At 42.1% G+C, this 19,590-nt stretch overlaps 1 protein-coding gene across 1 annotated transcript in view; it reads right to left on the reverse strand.

Annotated features, from left to right (window-relative positions):
- The window catches only part of FZD3 (frizzled class receptor 3), a 69,149-nt gene that overhangs the window by 19,605 nt on the left and 29,954 nt on the right, over window positions 1-19,590 (reverse strand). Inside the window, exons 3-4 of the mRNA XM_068395753.1 lie at window positions 12,461-12,657; window positions 9,489-10,506 (exon numbers count right to left, since the gene is read on the reverse strand). Of these exons, the coding sequence (XP_068251854.1) occupies window positions 9,489-10,506; window positions 12,461-12,657 (1,215 nt within the window). The remainder of the gene's footprint in view (window positions 1-9,488; window positions 10,507-12,460; window positions 12,658-19,590) is intronic.

Genomic DNA, 19,590 nt, shown 5'->3' on the forward strand with positions numbered 1-19,590 from the left:
CAACCCAAACCAGTCTGTGATTCTATGAACAGTGGAACAGGTTGCCAAGAGAGGTTGTGGGGTCTCCGACCCTGTAGACATTCAAAACTCGGCTGGACATGGCCGTGAGCCACCTGCTCTAGGTGACCCCACTTTGAGCAGGGGCTTATCTAGAGGATCTCCACAGGTCCCTTCCACCCTGAGCTATTCTCAAATAAATACATGCAAGATGAAGAGTTATCAATGCCATCTTTCTACTTAAAACTCCTCTTCGTTCTCTCTCAAAATAACTGCGTCAAGACTAGAGATGAAAGTTTTTTCACATACTCAAATTGAGCGGTTAAACTTATACAATAATGCATTTTTAGAAAGACAAGTCCCAAACTTCAAACATGAGGAGTAACATGGTCTGGTTAAAGCATTATAACTCTGATCTGTGAATGTTCTACATCCTGGAAGACGACACAGCTCATCAGTTTTGATATTGCTTATCCGTTTTGATACTCATCGGTTTATGATACTGCTTATCAGTTTTGTCTTCCTACTTTGACTCTTTCATGGTGAAAATGAGAAATAGGCACTGGTCTTAGTTGTTTTGAGCATAACAGGTATTTTAACATAATTCAGCATTAAGGATTACATATAATGACTTCAGAAACTCTATTAATAAGAAAAAATACATGAACAAAACACAATTAAAAATATATCTGTATTACTAAGAATATAAACTGTTAATGGAAAACATATGAATAAGCCAACTCTTTAGATAAGTCAAATATAGTCTTTTTTTTGTATAAAAATATTCTTATTTATTAAAAAAATATTTTTATGTTTCTCAGTTGAATTTTGAAGCTGCACCTGATTCTTGAGAGGGCTCAGCTCACGTGGAAAGCAAACCTTCATGCGTGTTGGGAAGAGATACTGTACCCTTTGTCTGCATTTACTTTTCCAGGAAATGGAATAATTCTCTGTTAAGAAAAAAGAACTAATAGAAGGATGATGCTGGGGAGCACTGTTTGTTCATGAATAATGTAAAAGAAAAATCAAACTTGAAATGTGCAAGTGTTTGTTACACTTTCATGCAATATAGTCCAGCCATGTCTAAGCTATGTGGATGTTTACCAAGATCAAGGCACATACAGAACATGTCCAAGAGATCTGGACCAGTCTAATAGGTAAACTTAGTTCATATATCTCATTATATTCCATCATTAGAATAGATCTATTATTTTTAAGTATAGCCTTTACTTAATAATACTGATTTCACAGAATCACAGAATCAACCAGGTTGGAAGAGACCTCTGGGATCATCGAGTCCAACCGTTGCCTTGACACCACCATGGCAACTAGACCATGGCACTAAGTGCCATGTCCAGTCTTTTTTTAAACACATTCAATAGTCAAAGAACGCTACAACAAAAGCCATCTTACTGAAATTTACCCAGCTTGAGAATATTTCGACTTACAACCATCAGGGTTCAGCATTCGCTGAGGTTTTGGCAGAGATCTACAGCTAACACCCCATTAAAGATTTTCTCTTTGCAAGCTGATCTACAGATATTTTGACATGACTGTCCAACATCTCAAAGCAACTCTGGAACCCAGGGAAAGAGTCATAATCATTAATGAACACATTGCTATTCAGAATTTTCAAATGCAAATTATAGGCAATTTCCTTTAATTTATTAAAATTAAAAGTTACACCTTTTTTGAGGTGACTGATTTCCTAACACATGTACTGCAACATTCAATTCACAGAATCACAGAATCAACCAGGTTGGAAGACACCTCTGGGATCGAGTCCAACCATTGCCCTGACACCACCATGGCAACTAGACCACGGCACTAAGGGCCATGTCCAGTCTTTTCTTAAAAACCTCCAGAGATGGTGACTCCACCACCTCCCTGGGCAGTCCCTTCCAATGGCTAATGACCCTTGCTGAGAAGAAATGCTTCCTAATGTCCAACCTGAACCTCCCCTGGCCAAGCTTGAGGCTGTGTCCTCTTGTCCTATTGCTAATTGCCCAGGAGAAGAGGCCGACTCCCACTGCGCTACAACCTCCCTTCAGGTAGTTGTAGACTGCACTAAGGTCACCTCTGTCAGTTAACAGTGACTGGTGCTTCAAAACCAGAGAAATCAGACCTCCTAACTTATTTTTTTTTGCCATTTTAATAGCAATTAAAGGAGTCAGTGGAAAAAGAGAGCTTCCTTAATAATCAGAACTAAAGGCTGTTCTAGATATAAAGCACGCTTATTAAAAAGAGAATGGAATGAAACTGAGAACTCAAAAATAGCAAGATCTGACCTCCTTTGGCAAGTCACCCTCAGCAAAATACTGAATAAAAAGAAAGAAAAAAAGAAGAAAAAGATGACCTTGAGGAGTCATACTTGGGTGCAAGTACAAATCACCCTGTCTGAAGACAATGGTTGAGAAATCAACATTCCCTTTGTCTCTAGCTCAGTCAATCCAATTAAAAAACCAGCCAGAAATGAGTCATGTGAAGGAAATGATTGCTTTCACTCAATATGGTAATTGACTGGAAATTGCATACGTGCCAAGGTGAGATAACAGAACACATTGCATCCTATGTGGGATCTATCAAAGTCCTGGATGTGCAAGGAGGAGATGGGGCTGATATTAGTAATGCTGAAAAGGAGAATTCTGAGAAATTCACTTGAGGATATTCTTTTCCTTGAATATATTCTTTTTCTAAGCACCTAAAATGGGAAAAACTAACTGAATCACTGCTAGGAAACAGTGTAATACTGTGATTAACATCATTGTTCTGAGCTGATGTTACCTTTGTTTCTGAAAGAAGCCTAACTCATAATTCAGATTTTCTCAGTCTCTTCTGAGTAAACAGCAATATGGAAAATGTGTTTTTATCTCAACCTCTTTTTTTTTTTTTTGAGGACAGAATAATTACCTTCAACAAGAAGCAATTCCTTAGGGCAGATTTAAGCAAATCCATTACCTCTTCTAAGAGGAATTCTAAACAATAACTAATGAAAAAGAGGAGGGAGGAGAAATCTAGATTTACAGACATCTCTAAATATATTCTTTTTATGCCTGTGCCACACGCAAACGGCATTAAGACCTTTCTTAACAAAGCCTCTTTTCTGTATCCAGCTTAGTGCACTCCCCCGCACGTTTCTGAAGACCCACTGTAACACAGATGGCAAAACAGCTGAGACATTTTGTACTTAAAAAGATAGTGGCAACACCTCTGATGAGTAGAAAAAAAATAGCAAAAAGTGGAAAATGCCATATATTGCAGCCAATAAAAATGGGAAAATTCCACCACAACTTAATCAGCACCCCAAAACACAGACTCTACATCTCAACAATTACTTCTTGCCACTGTTTTTGGCAAGATGTTTGCAAGCCCCATCTTTTCTTCCCTCTGGTCTGCGTGTGCAATTGTTCTAAAGCACTTGTGCATGAAAATAAAGCCTGTGTCAACAGGGGTTACACTTCACCCACAATGCAGCCATGGGAAAACAGGGTCTGCGACAAGAGCGTTTCTTAAGTGCATGTGAGCCAACTTTGCCACCACTAAATTTAAAATCTCTACAGTAAATTCAAATATCTATCAAGAATTTGGGGGGCAAAAGTGCTGAATGCAAATATAATTTATTAAGTAAGGCTTTTTTTGTTTGTTTTTCTTTTCTTTTTTGGAGGTGTGGGACAAATGAAGAGACATAGCTGCAAAACCTGAGCTGGAACTTAGAGCAGCTTGTCTCAGTGTCTCTTTTGCCCAATTTTATTTAAAAGTGAGCACTATGAAATATAAAATTCAGAGTGAAGTAACAGCCAAGCAGATAACTAAACACTGCCATACTCTTGGCCCTCAGCCTACCATTACTTTACCACCATAGTCGCTTTTCAGTTGGCACCTATTCAGAGGAAAGCTTCCCTGTGTTGAAAGGGTTCTGCAAGACGGCTATGCGTAGTCTCTGCTTTCAGTAACGTTCCTGCGGTGTTTGTTCAGGGCACCAGGCATAAAGTAAAGGAAGACAAAGCCCTGCCAAGTGGGAATGAAACACGCTTGAAAACGTTACCCCTACCCCTGCTACGTGGGCAACCTTTAAAAAGGATGCAAAACAAAGTGATTTATAGTTGTGAGGGATCCAAACCAGTCTGAAATGAAGAGATTTTTATCACACCAGTGTTAATTTTGAGACACCTAAAATGACCTTGAAAACTTTAAAGTAAAAAAAAACCAGCTGCGATTAGATCAAAAAGTACATTTGTGAAAATGGGAAACAAACTGATAAATTCTTGAGCCAAAATCATCAGCAGGTGAGAGAGATTAATCCTAATATTAAAATCCTTTTCTCCAATGTTAGTTGTCAAATAATGCCTTAAAATAATCTGTAATGTGATATAATTTCAGTATTAACAGAAATATATTAGTGTGCTTGTACTTTGTTTTCCTTTGTGCCTGTACTGGATACATATAATCACCATTGACAGACAAGAGGTACTATTAACAAAACGTTCTTTCCTTTTACGCTTTTGGTCTCTTAGGTAACCACAATTAATCCTCTCTATCGCCACCAGCAACGAACAGAAGTGAGTGGGTGAGAATTCCCATCTTAGTAAAAACCCATTTGATGTTACTACACAGCAAGACTGGGGCCTTGTCTGGGAGTGAAATAGGTAGAGCAGAGAGGAAAAAAAATTGGCTGGGTTGACTGTCTATTTCTGTAGCTGATATAAGTGATATTGGGTATTACATTATCTTACAGCATCGCTCTGAACAATTAAGTCCTTAAAAATAGTCGTGTTGTGCTCATTGTTCTTGCAGAAAAGTCTTCTCCATCAGTAGCTGAAGCATGCGTATACAGAATCACAGAATCAATGAGGTTGGAAGAGCCCTCTGGGATCATCGAGTCCAACCATTGCCCTGACACCACCATGGCAACTAGACCAGGGCACTAAGTGCCATGTCCAGGCTTTTCTTAAACACCTCCAGAGATGGTGACTCCACCACCTCCCTGGGCAGCCCCTTCCAATGGCTAATGACCCTTGCTGAGAAGAAAATATACAATGAAAGTATATGATGCTTCACAAAGCAAAGTTACCTGTCCATGAGATTCCCAAGTGCAGGCCTCTGTCCTTCCAGGTACTGCGGCCTTAGGTGCTTATTTATGTCATTTCTCCGAAAATGAGAAAACTTGGTAATATGATTTTTGCTTTCTGGGATGACTGTTCATCCAAGCCAAGACTGGTCAGGATCTAGAGAGCGTACTTAAAGGGTGTTGAGGCATATCCTGGTTTGAAGGGGAGAGATTGCAAAAAAAAAAAACCCCACCAAATCTCTCCTCCCCTTTCCCTCAAAAAACTTCCCCAGAATTTTGCAGCAAAAATCCTAACATAAAACCATCCAAGCAGAGCAAATGTGACCTGTTCAAACAGACAATAAAGGCTACGATTCATCTGAATCTCCAACAAATCACTATAAAAATGCTCATTTCTCTGCTTCAGCTAGAGCAGGCGGCCAGGATGCCTGGCTCAGATGGAGACAGCTGACATTTTAGAAATGAATGTTGCTCTCTGTAGCTGTTCTTGATTTCCACATTGTTTTCATTCTAATATATATCCATTGTTTTATCTCTGAAATTCCACTGGTTTATATGAGGTCAAGCCCCAAAGCTAGAGAAACAGATGATATAGTGAAGAAGACACTGCACAGGGCCAGGGGCATTCGTTGGTTAAGTCAGTTGTAAACAGGTTCCATAGCTGGATCTATACATTTCTGCTCCTTCCATGTCTAAATGTACTCCTGTCACTATTTTTACTGCTGGTTCTGGGTTTAGGAATCTACCTGGAGTACATTACAACAATGACTGAGCAAGGCTGGATGGGTATTCAGCATCCAGCACAAGCCCGAGTTCTTAATGAAAAATAAGAGTTTCCAACACAAAATCAGAGCCTGCAATTTGTTTTAAACTCACCCTGCTCTCAGGTCTTCCCCATCAGCAGGAAATCAAACGTGCTATCCACATTTGCTTCCATTCCTCTAATATTGAGAAGATAAGCGAGGAGCACCACCTTCACTCTCAGCAAGTTAGCACTAAGGTCTTCTCATCTGGTGAAGCCACATGAGTGGGGAAATGCTGAATATCAGATCACAAGCAACGATAATTCATACCACTTAGGTTCATTTCTCAAGGACTCCCACTGGGGTAGCAAATGCCTTTGAAATAGTTTATTTTTCTTTTTTTTTCCTCATTAATACCTAAATTAGCTGTCTCTCCCATCAGCACAGTGCCTAGCCTAGCCCTGAGGCAATTGTGAAAGCCGTGGAGAGTCTATTTACATTTGGACTTAAGAGAAACGAATCTCAACTCAGGACCTTCTTTACTTTGTGGTTCAGCCCAATAAACCTTTCCAAGCCTAAACTACCTTACACAGTTCAATTATGGGAATAAAAAAAGAGGTGAAAGCTCAACGGCAGGACGAGAATATGCAACAGCAGCTAAATGCACTTTTTTTCCCCTTTTACCCTACTTTTTATCTTACATCAGATATATCTGAGGTTAGATGTCTGATAGAAAGGAGCTTACAGCTTTTATGGCAACAGGAATTCAAAATCTGACTGGATACAGTCATGGGCTGACCCTGCTTGAGCAGGGGTGTTGGATTAGATGATTTCCAGGAGCGACTCTGTGCTTCAGTAAGGTGACTGGCCAAAATTTTATCCCTTTTAAATTATTAAAGTAAAATTATTAAAGAGATGATGGTGATGATGATAGCCACACTGACAAGCAATAGGAGCATGCATAATCAAGAAAGACATTGAGGTGCTGGAGCGAGTCCAGAGGAGGGCAACAAAGCTGGTGAAGGGTCTAGAGGGTACGTCCTATGAGGAACAGCTGAGGGAACTGGGGGTGTTTAGCCTGGAGAAAAGGAGGCTGAGGGGAGACCTTATCGCTCTCTACAACTACCTGAAAGGAGGGTGTAGTGGGGTAGGAGTCGGCCTCCCAGGCAACTAGCGATAGGACAAGAGGACACAGCCTCAACCTTGGCCAGGCGAGGTTCAGGTTGGACATTAGGAAGCATTTCTTCTCAGCAAGGGTCATTAGCCATTGGAAGGGGCTGCCCAGGGAGGTGGTGGAGTCACCATCTCTGGAGGTGTTTAAAAAAAGCCTGGACATGGCACTTAGTGCCCTGGTCTAGTTGACATGATGGTGTCAGGGCAATGGTTGGACTCGATGATCCCAGAGGGCTCTTCCAACCTGATTGATTCCGTGATTCTGTGAAACCTCCAGGTAGCCAGAAATCAAGTATCTTGTTGCTTCCTCCATTTTGGGGTCTTCCAGGGAGTATTTAGCCCTTTAGGTAGTTGAAGAAACATGCTGTCTAATTTTCAGTTGAACACCAGCTGCTGAGGCCCTCTTTGGTTTAGCAGCAGCCAGGAGATTCTGCAGCAAATTATTAACCCTGCGGTATGTCCTGCATGAAGCAGTCACACAGGAGGCAGGCAGGGAGGCATGCCTGTAGCAGCTGCATACTCCAACTCCCCCATTAGCAGTTTTCCAGAATGAGTTACTGTGGCATCACCCTCTGATGGCAAAGATGTTGTAACGGTTGAACTAATGAATTTTTAACCTCAGATTTGTTGGTGTTAGAAAAAGCGTGGCTACGCAAGCAGCAAGTTACCACAGCCCTGTGTAAGGTTTGCACATAAAACCTGTGTCCACTGTGGAATCAACTACAGCTCTCAATTTAGGATAGTCTCATCTCAGACACTGATATTCAAATATTTGAAGTTAAGCTAAATAACATCAAGGCTTAGAAAAAAATATGGTCTTGTTTTGCAAGTGAGTGATACTCTCCACAAAGCTTTACATTTTCCCCTAATTTAATAATAAAATTTACTAGCATGATCGAAAGATAAAATTATTTTTCCCCACAGCTTTGGAAAGCCATTTCAATTATAAGTCTGGATAGTTTAATTAGGGAAGCATGTTTAGTTTAAGAAAAAAAATTGGATGGGTTAGGAGAAAAACCCTTCTAATACTCCCTAGGGTCTACGGGTCCTTCAACCCAATTTGATGTGAATGAAACCATTATTGTTCTTTTGACTCCTGCTGAGCCATTATGTTAACGGTTTTCTAGAGGTTCCAGTAGCATTTTACTACATGTTTTCATTATTCCACTAGCCAGGATTTTAGTCCTTAGACTAAACGTTTCAACATTTAAAATAGTTTTTGTTCAATATTCTGAGAAAACAATAACTTTTTAATTTTATAGATTCTTTTACAAATCTTAGATTGGCATATGGTATTTGAAATTAACTGAGAGAAAACTTCATGTCCCTTTTTTTGTCTCTTTTTAAGCATCAGTCAGTTTAACATATTAAACCCGGCAGCAATGAAGAGTCAATCAAGCAAACGAAACTGAACACACCCGCTGACAGATATTTCCTGCCATAAAAATGCTCACGCATTGGATGGGAGGGAAGAGTCACACCCTAATAAAATCTAACAGAGAAAACAATAAAAAGGGTTAAAAGGTAATAAAAGAATTATTATCCAACTATATAGACTAAGCCAAACCTGTAAGTGATATGTTATTGCATTAAAATGTGAGATTTGATGATGCAGATGGTGTTTTAACTGCTTTAGAGCCAAAATACTAACTTTTTTTACACCCATGTGTGCAGCTATATAATTGATGCTTGCTGTACAACCTTCTTGAAATAAAGTTGCTTTCAAATACGTTGCTGAAATTATCTACGAGATAATCATTCCAAAACCAATTTGCCACTTTGACTCAAAAAGGAAAGCAGGTTTCAAGTAATTAATACTCACAATACTTCCTTTGCAACTGCACCAGCATAATACTGAAGTAAACAGTGGACAGGTTGATATCTAGTGCTCTTAGAGGCTTCTGTTCCCGTGATAACTCAATTAAACAGTGAGCAGGTAAGTGTAACTTCCTTGAAGTAACAAAACTGATGAGCTGAAAGCTCTGTTTTTCTTCAGAAGACACTTCAAGTAAGATTTTATATAGATGTTTCCGACACATCCACAGACTGCTCTAAAATGGGCACAGAACCTCTCAGCTAATCAAGGCAACAAAACTGTTACAGATGAACAACGAAACCCAGAAAAGCAGTAATCAGGCTGATGACAACTCAGTTTAAATGCCAAAATTCCTTCAGAGCAAAACTTCTAACACATCTCTAATGACCAAAAATAAACTCATTAAGGCCTGTTCTTGAAGCTGGTTTAAAGTAGCATCTTTATATTCTGTATAGGTCCCATACAGCCCAGAAACTCCACAAAAAAACACCAAGCAGCTGATGCAAGCCACCAATTTTCCAACAATACCTAGTCTTCCAGAAGGCCTAATGCATTATCCAAATAATTTGAGTATGGCAAGAACCTTCCCTTGTAGGAATAGCAGCACTTTCAGTTAAGGATGACAAGTCTTAACATATCCCCTCGTTATCCATTTTCCACACTCCTGAATACGTCATATCGGTTTCCTCACCTGATAGGGACACGGGATGTGATATTCTCTGCAGCGTTCTTGAATCCACGTCGTCTCCCACACGCCTCGATAAGCCTGCTCATAGAAATAGCAGCCAATTACAACCAAGAGTGGCACGAGGTACAGAACACTGAACACGCCAATCCGGATCATGAACTTCACCAGTTTGTCCTGGTTCTCTTTTTCTAATGGGATTTCGATGCGAACCCGATTGAGCGAGATAATGCCAGCTAGCAGGAGGGAAACTCCAACAACAACATACAGGCAGAGAGGTGCAAGTACAAAGTATCTTAACGCATCCACATCATAGAGGCCAACAAAACATACGCCGCTAATATTGTCACCTTCAATTTTATTCATTGCTAAGAGGATGATGGTTAGAGTTCCTGGGATGCCCCACGCGCTGGCGTGGAAGAGCAATGCTTTCTTCTCGATTGCTTCGCTGCCCCATTTTGGCACAGCTGCCAAGAACCACGTGATGGTAAGAATGACCCACCAAACACTGCCGGCCATGGTAAAGAAATAGAGCACCATGAAAAGCATGGTGCAAGCTTTGTTGTGAGAGCCCTGGGTCACTGTGGAAGCCTTGTACTGGGCAGGGCTAGATGCGTTACACGCTACTCGGTCTTCAAGCAGAAAGCCAATGAAGAAAATTAATGACACCATCATGTAACAGACAGCGTAAAATATTATTGGTCTTTCTGGGTAGCGAAATCTTGTGACATCGATCAGAAAAGTTAAAAAAGTAAACAGGGTGGCAGAAAGGCAGACGATGGAGATCACTCCGATGAAGTAGCGAGCAAAGGAGAGCTCTTCACGCCGAAAGTACATATTTGGGCAAGGAGGGGAACAGTCCCGTACCCTCAGGAAAGAGTAACCCAGATCAGGGTCTATTTTCAACTCCCGAGGACACCAAAAACCATAATCCCTCTGTACTGCCATTGGGGCCTCTTCTGTGGGCTCCCCAGCTAAATTGAGGTCAACAAGACGAGGATACGGCTCATCACAATCTGGGAATCTAAAAAGTAAGAAAAGAATTATTTACAAGAAATATCCACATACTTTGCAAAGACTAGTAACCTTATTTATGTGTCTGACTTTAGAATCACAGAATCACAGAATCAATGAGGTTGGAAGAGCCCTCTGGGATCATCGAGTCCAACCCTTGCCCTGACACCACCATGGCAACTAGACCAGGGCACTAAGTGCCATGTCCAGGCTTTTCTTAAACCCCTCCAGAGATGGTGACTCCCCCACCTCCCTGGGCAGCCCCTTCCAATGGCTAATGACCCTTGCTGAGAAGAAATGCTTCCTCATGTCCAACCTGAACCTCCCCTGGCAAAGCTTGAGGCTGTGTCCTCTTGTCCTATCGCTAGTTGCCTGGGAGAAGAGGCCGACTCCCACTTCACTACAACCTCCCTTCAGGTAGTTGTAGACTGCAACACTAACCCGAGTGAAACCAAAGACAATCCAAATAATGGGTAATCCATGAAATACCACACTATGTTTAAACAAACTCTAGAACTCGTTGTCCCAGAATGCAGTGGATGTTGAAACTACAAAATATGTTTAAAAATAAACCAGGGAAATAAATGGACAAGGGGCCCATTGGGACTTTAAGTATAAAGGTGAGGATACAAAATCCATCTCAGGAAGTCTATAAATTTAGGCTTACTGTAAACTGAGACTGTGCCCAAGGAAGCACGATTTTATAGAACAGTTTAAAACCTTTCCCTAAGCAACTGTACTAGCTGCTATCAGACAGGACGGTGAGCTAGGTAGACCGAAAATCCAACCTAGCACTGCTACTAGCATTAATAAATTGAAAGGAGGAGACAGGAGGACCTAAAGGTCCCAGGCATCTGTTTGGAGTATGGAGTTAGAGCAATCTTTGATCCAGATTATCAGGACCCAGAAGCATCCTGACTTATCCTGACTGATTCTGTGAACACTTACAAATACCTTAGGGGTGGGTGTCAAGAGGAGGGGACCAGACTCTTCTCAGTGGTGCCCAGTGACAGGACAAGGGGCAATGGGCACAAGCTGAAACATGGGAAGTTCCATCTGAATATGAGGAGGAACTTCTTTGCTGTGAGGGTGCCAGAGCCCTGGCACAGGCTGCCCAGGGAGATGGGGAGTCTCCTTCTCGGGAGATATTCAAACCCGCCTGGACGCGACCCTGTGCAACATGCTCTGAGTGACCCTGCTTTGGCAGGGGTTGGACTGGAGGTCCCTTCCAACCCTTAACCATTCTGTGACTTATTCTTCTGCTAAAAGAAGTTTTAATTGTTTTTCATTCTCTCCAACTGTGAGAGAGACTATTTCTTCCTCTTTGTGCTTCTCTATTTTATTAGCTGTTGGGAGTCACTTAGAAAAAAAAATAAAGCATAAAGCTACTGTTTTCAATTTCATGTATATTCTGGTTCAAACAGATTGGAACATCATCAGATACTTTTCTATAAAGTTATTTGTGTAATGTAAAGCTGAAAACATCTGTTTGCACACAAACCCAACAAGAGGTAGATGCTCTGAAAACAGAGCTTGGAGATTTTATACACTCATCAAAAAGAGCCAGCTCCCCCTTCAGAAAAAGAGACTATTATATGCAATTTTGCCTAACTCTCAGAGAAATTTATAGCAGTATCACCTATTAAACTTCGGTATAGCAGACAAAACCACGTCAGCATAAATGACAAAGAAGAAGAAAAACAGACAGGCATATTCATTCATTTAAGAATATGCACGTGTAGTTTACAATAATTACCCACAGAAATTTGCAACTTATCTCTTGGGTAGATGATAGAAATATGAGCACAGTTTCCACCCCAGGAAACAGGCTGTTACACAAATGGAAGGGAAAATGAGCACACTTGTAATGGAACACATTTAAAACTTCTGTTTCAGATCACAAAACATCCTAGATCATACTAAGATTTTATCCTGGGGTTCTGAAAACAAACAGATTTGCTCACCTGGTGCACTCCATATCCTCAGGCCAAGAGACCCCAAACATCTCCATGAGTTTGGAGCACTCGCTGTACGCTCTTTGACAGAGCCTGCGACAAGGGAGAGTGACGCGGCCGTACTCCATGCACACAGGAGCATAGAGGGCACACAGAAACGGGCGAAAATCTCTGGAGCATTCCAAATTCACCATCGGATGAAAGGGCTAGAAAAGAAAAAGGAGAATTCAATAGCTGCAAAGAGCACTTTTGTAGAACACTTCAGCAGTAAGCTATAATTTGTCTGATGAGCCCAGAGGGCCAACCGTGTCCTGGGCTGCATCCCCAGCAGTGTGGCCAGCAGGGCAAGGGAGGGGATTCTGCCCCTCTGCTCCGCTCTCGGGAGACCCCCCTGCAGTGCTGCATCCAGTTCTGGGGCCCCAACAGAAGAAGGACACGGAGCTGTTGGAGCGAGTCCAGAGGAGGCCACGAAGATGCTCAGAGGGCTGGAGCACCTCTGCTCTGGAGACAGGCTGAGAGAGCTGGGGCTGTTCAGCCTGGAGAAGAGAAGGCTCCGGGGAGACCTTCTAGCACTTTCCAGTACCTGAAGGGGCTACAGGAAAGCTGGAGAGGGGCTTTTTACAAGGGCATGGAGTGACAGGATAAGGGGGAATGGTTTTAAACTGAAAGAGGGGAAATTGAGATGAGATATTAGGAAGAAATTCTTTGCTGTGAGGGTGGTGAGACCCTGGCCCAGGTTGCCCAGAGAAGCTGTGGCTGCCCCCTCCCTGGCAGTGTTCAAGGCCAGGTTGGATGGGGCTTGGAGCAACCTGGTCTGGTGGAAGGTGTCCCTGCCCGTGGCAGGGGGGTTGGAACTAGATGATCCTTAAGGTCGCTTCCAACCCAAACCATTCTATGGTTCTATGTTAGGGCTTTCACAACCGTAACCACGACCTTCTTTTTCTGAACTTCGTCTGGTGGAAGAAGTCATCATCACAATACAGCACTTAGGTATTTTAGGAAGCCAGGCAATCAAGAAGCCTGGGGACAAGGACAAAGATTCACAAGGGACATGTATGTACTCAATTTGCATTAAAATCCATGGGAATTAGACAGCTAAACACCTCTGAGGATTCAGGCTTAGCTTCACACTCTCCAATAACAGTCGTATCAACTTGATTCCTTTTAGTGCTTTTGTCACTGACAGACACATCATGACTTGCTAGCTGACTATTAGTAAGGTAATATGAAAAACTTGCATTTGGTTGATGAGATTATAGTCTGAGGAATGTTAGATAATGCAAGACTCCTTGACAGTACAGAAAAACAGCATGGTGTGATCTTTCAAATATTATTTTCAGATCACAACATAATATTTGTAAATAATCTCTCTATTTCTTGAATTTCTTCAGCAGGGCAGTGTTCTTCCCACCTTTCTACAAAATGCAAACACAGGACATTTTCCGCTGCGTTTTTCCCACAGCATCTTGTCCAACTGAAGAGAATTCATCTGTTAAAACATCAGTTCTATCATCAAAGTATATCTGTGGACAAAAGCAGTCCCAACGTGCATGTTATCATTGTTACATAAATTCTCGTACAGACATAGAACTTTCTGGCTTCCAGAACAGGGCAGTAATCACAGTGAAGTCGCATTAAGTGTGTCATTTCTTGACTAACCATAGAAAGCACCGTGAAACCAAAGCCTGAAAAAAATCAGTCAGAAAAAATAACTGGTGTCTTGTGCTACTGTGTTTCCTTCTAACAGGTTTAAGTAATGGTGACAGCAACACTCCTTGGAAGCACCCAGAGAACACCTATCACAATTAGCCAATATACAGCTGTTCTTAAGTATTTCTGAAGATAAAAAAGGAGGAAAAAAAGTAGGACAGGGATTTATGTCTTAATAAAAACTGGTGCACATTGATAATCCGTGTTATCTTACTATCCAGCATGGGTTCATTTTGCTCTTGCTTGTTATGGCTTGTCTTTAAAACTCCCCAGGAGTCAATCAATATCTTATTCTGAGTTTGTGTGGCACCTACCGCTATGCAAAGCCTCACTGTATCTTTAGATATTAATATAAGATCAATTATATTCTCTTAGGTCTGGAACTACAGAATATTGAACTACTTTAGGACTTACAACTCTAGAATAAACCAAAACAGCATCTGAACGTTGAATTACTCCGCTACCTCCTGACTGGAGAAACAGCAGTGACATAAGTAAGCCACTTCTTTTCCTTGACTTGTATTTCAAATCATAATTTGATGGGGAAAGATGACAGTTGCTTGATCAATGGCAACGCTAACATGAGCTCTGTTCTAGATAGATTTTTTTTAAAAAGTCCATTATCTTGATACCAGAGTTTCCTGTTCTCCACACCCCAGTAGGATTATAGAGCACAAGTCTAATCTTCAGAATTTGTGGTGCAATAGCAGAAGCCCAAATGAACCTGCTATATATATATAAAACCTAAATCTTCTTATAACTGAAGCTGAAGAGTAGGCTGTAGAAAGATTACAATTTCAAACAGCAATTTCCTGAGAAGTATTTTAAACCAATTCAACATTTTCTTTTTCCAAACTATAGAACAGAACAGACCCAACAACAAAAAACAGGTCATCTGCTGTGACAACATGACAATTACTAGAAACGATGAGGAAAAGTTTCACATTTCAGTTCTTCTGTATCGCCTCCTTACTCTTCCAATTCTTCCTACACACCTCCATTGCTCTGCAAAAGGTTAATTTTTGGAATACAAGACACAACCATGATGTGATTTTACTGGTTTTTTAAACATAATTATTATTTATCAAGCAGACTAAATTCTCTTCAGCGCTATGCATTTCTGCAAATGTTGTCACATCACAACAGAGCTTGTATGAAGAGCAGTATAAGCCTTTAGAGCTAGAGACAAGGAAAACGGAAGCAACAGTTGGAGAGTATTTGCATTTACAAGCTCATTGTTGCTCAAGGAACACTTTCTGTTTGGCTGGACATTTACTTCAGATGCATATATGGTTTTATTCTTAAATAGTTATTGCCTGTGACACAGTTAAAGCTATTGTTCGACAACAAGGATCCAACAAATTGATTCTAGGTTGTTATGACACCAGACACAACTGGAAAAGCTTAAGATAATAATCTACCTTTACTTGATAGAAAAGGGAAATAAAAGGAAAGCTCCACTTTTATTTTGGGAAGTGTTTAACCTTCCTTCTTTTCCAAGAACCTTGAAAATAAGAAAACGAAGTTCTATCTTTATGAAAAAGAGCTGCTGGCTTAATGCCTGCCCCCACCAAGTCTTGCCTCCTGCCACTGCAGTTTTGCAGGTACCCATACCTAAATTTCAAGTTCTCCTGACAAATGCTCTACTACTCTCCTCTGATAGGCCTTCCGTTAAGAAAAGATGCTTCAGAAATTTCTATGTTCCTGCTACTTCACCTTTATTAAAAGATCTGTTTGGTTTTGGTTGATTTGCAGAATCAGAGAATCACAGAATCAACCAGGTTGGAAGAGACCTCAGGGATCATCAAGTCCAACCATTGCCCTGACACCACCATGTCAACTAGACCAGGGCACTAAGTGCCATGTCCAGGCTTTTCTTAAACCCCTCCAGAGATGGTGACTCCACCACCTCCCTGGGCAGCCCCTTCCAATGCCTAATGACCCTTGCTGAGAAGAAATCCTTCCTGATGTCCAACCTGACCCTCCCCTGGCCAAGCTTGAGGCTGTGTCCTCTTGTCCTGTTGCTGGTTGCCCGGGAGAAGAGGCCAACTCCCACTGCGCTACAACCTCCCTTCAGGTAGTTGTAGACTGCACTAAGGTCACCTCTGAGCCTCCTCTTCTCCAGGCTAAACACCCCCAGCTCCCTCAGCCGTTCCTCATAGGTCAGACCCTCCAGACCCTTCACCAGCTTGGTCGCCCTCCTCTGGACTCGCTCCAACACCTCAACATCTTTCTTGAAGTGCGGGGCCCAGAACTGAACACAGTACTCAAGATGTACAATTTAAGAAGATCCCAGACTGTCTCAAGGTGTGCACGTAAGAAAATTGTGCCAACAGAGCTCCAGATCGTGGCTATTGCAAAGCAAAGGAAAAGCAACAAAGCAAGTTCAAGGGAACAAAAAGGTATTTCTTGTGTCCTGTTGATCCTACTAGGGGCAGGTGGCTGTTGTAATGGCTTTCAGCCAGCTCCAAAGGACACCGGGCAATGGTGTCTGAGGGAATATTGGAACCGAGACAGGAAACATCCAAAAATGGGGATGCAGATGGTGCTCTTTGGCAACGGCTTCAGGGTCTGGTAGAGCATTCTCAGTAAGAGCAGCCCATTCCCCGGCTGTCCCCTTCAGCAGCCCGAGGGCTACGTTACAGGGTGCTCAACCACGCAGGATGCGAGACAGCTGCCTCAACACCGGCTTCGCCTGCTATCTAAGATGCCATTTATCTTCCAAGATATCCACATGGGCCTGGATGATCAGGAACAATATCTGTCCTCTCTTGGGCCTGACAGATGTGACCCAGGGTCTATGCAGAGACCCGCTCCCTTCTGGCATGGCAGCTGGAGGCTGGGTTGAAGACGCTGAAACATCTAAAGTAACACGAGTGTAACTGAATCTTCCCTGACAAAGTCCCCCAGAGGACACGTTAGCTGCACTTAGGGTTCTTTAGAGCTGCAGAAAACAAGTCTGGGTTTGAGCATGGCATCGACACACTCCTCAAAACACAGGACAGCTATACTCAACCCCAACAACACTGAAGAAATACACTTAAGTAGGGGTAATTTAAGAGGCCTGTTCCCCCAGAGCTGGCTGTTTTGTTTCTCAGCAACTCCAGGCCTCTCTCACACCATTCTGTCAAAACAGCAACTTCAGGCAGAGAAAAACTCTCTTATGAACTATATCCAATCAGTTTATTTTAAAACAATCATAGAATCACAGAAGGGTTTGGGTTGGAAGGCACCTTAAAGATCATCTAGTTCCGACCCCCCTGCCACAGGCAGGGACACCTTCCACCAGACCAGGTTGCTCCAAGCCCCATCCAACCTGGCCTTGAACACTGCCAGGGAGGGGGCAGCCACAGCTTCTCTGGGCAACCTGGGCCAGGGTCTCACCACCCTCACAGCAAAGAATTTCTTCCTCACATCTCATCTCAATCTCCCCTCTTTCAGTTTAAAACCGTTCCCCCTCGTCCTGTCACTCCATGCCCTTGTAAAAAGTCCCTCTCCTGCTTTCCTGTAGGCCCTTCAGGTACTGGAAGGTGCTAGAAAGTCTCCCTGGAGCCTTCTCTTCTCCAGGCTGAAGAGAGGCTAAGCTAGAGACAACACATGAAGAAAAACCCTAGAACCACTCCTCATCATGCAGAAAGAGAGACTCACTTGCCTTCAACCTGTAACGGCAGCATTTGTGCCTGTAAGCAGCTCAGGCTGGAAGCACCCTATCTCTAAAATTATCCTACTCTGCTGCAGCTCCTAAGGTGAAAAGTCACTTCCACCTCCTGATTATGTTGTTCACTATTAAAAATAAAGCCATGGAGATTAAAAGGCTTCTTTTATGCTCTTGCCCAAGGACGTAGCGCAAGTTACAACATTCAGCCCTACTCCACTGGTGCCTAACAGAAGGCTCTCTGTTCAACTGGGACGTGCTTTTGAAGAACGCCAGTTGGAACAGCTCGACATCGAGAGGAAAAAGGAAGAGGACAAGGACAAGAGAAGACGCGATAGCCAAACTGATTTCCATAATTCAGGCCAAGTCCTGGGAAATGCAAGAAAGGGAAGAGATAAATTTTTAAGAAGAGATAAACCCTTCTTCGCTCCTGAAGGTACTGAAGTATTTAAAATATGCCAGATCACATAACTGTATTATGTATCTACAGTGGTGCACCCACTGGTCCTTCTACCTCCCAGACCAATCCTTACGACCATGCAAATTCCTTCAAACCCAGTGATAACAGCAGCATGATGAACTCGCCTTTTTCAGGCTGAGTCAGAATACCCTCACCCCTCCTTTGCTTTGCCACGCAGGTGTTGTGTATCAAATAACACGCCACAATCACGTATCGCTGCTCTCCTCAGAGCAGTCCAACTTGCAGTACAACCTTACCCATCTCTTCTTTCCCTCTTCCCCACAATTTTCTTTGCTGGTAGCAAAGCTGCCTGAAGAAATTTCCCTCCCTACAATTCCTATCTGCTGAAAAGACAAACCCTGGGCAACATTTTAACAGCCATGCTCTAACAGAGAGTAAAAATTTCCTGCTTACCTTTGATTTTCTTTTGTTTTTGTTTTTTCAGGATGGGATGAAGGACAAAGCAGAGCTAGAATGCTATGTCTACATTTTTCCCCCCAAATAATTTTTAAAACAAATTCTCACTTTTGGTTACAAAGCAAGAGCAATAACTCTAACTATAAATACACCATGTTACAGTTTCAGACTTCTCATATTGCTGAGAGATAATAAACCAAATTCTACCTTTTATTTCACACAGCGGTAGCCATTTAGCTGGCTGTTATTTGGGAAGCGATATTATTGCAAGATGTAAATGAAATTATTTATTTTGGTGATCTTTTGCTATTCTGTTTGTTTATATATTCCTTCCTTTTAATAGAAAACTGAAGAGGAAGCATTCTCATCAACTCATAGAGGGAAGGAGGGAAGTTTTCTTCCCTCAGGCTCATGGGAAAACAATGATGCTATGACTACCCATTACTGTTGCAATTCTCTGGTGGAAGCAACTGCCTCAGGGCAGCCACATGATCTTCTCTTTCTGTCCTGTGTTGCTCTGTATTTGAATTTAGCTTGCTATTCATTAGGAAAAAAATTTTAATTGTATCTCAAAGTGCATGGGCAATAATGCTTTCCAGGCTACCTCCGGAGGAGAATCACAGAAGCTGCAGCTAGATTTAACTCTTCAGACAACTCCTAGTTAGACTGAACATGTTACTCCTCCTGCTTTTGCTAACTACACGTCTTCTCCGACTGAACTGCTCTCACAGCTCTGACAGTTTGTGTGAATGCTCTCTAGAGACTGCTACAAGCAAAATTGAGTTTTCTTGAGACAGTAGAAATTTGTTCTCGATGGCTCTGACCTGCACGCTCCTCTGAATCCTGCTAGGTTTGCTGGAGCGTGTAGCCCACAGTCATGCTGGTACACAAACTTCA

This window comes from Nyctibius grandis, chromosome 1 (assembly GCF_013368605.1).
Source record: "Nyctibius grandis isolate bNycGra1 chromosome 1, bNycGra1.pri, whole genome shotgun sequence".
NCBI lineage: Eukaryota > Metazoa > Chordata > Aves > Nyctibiiformes > Nyctibiidae > Nyctibius > Nyctibius grandis.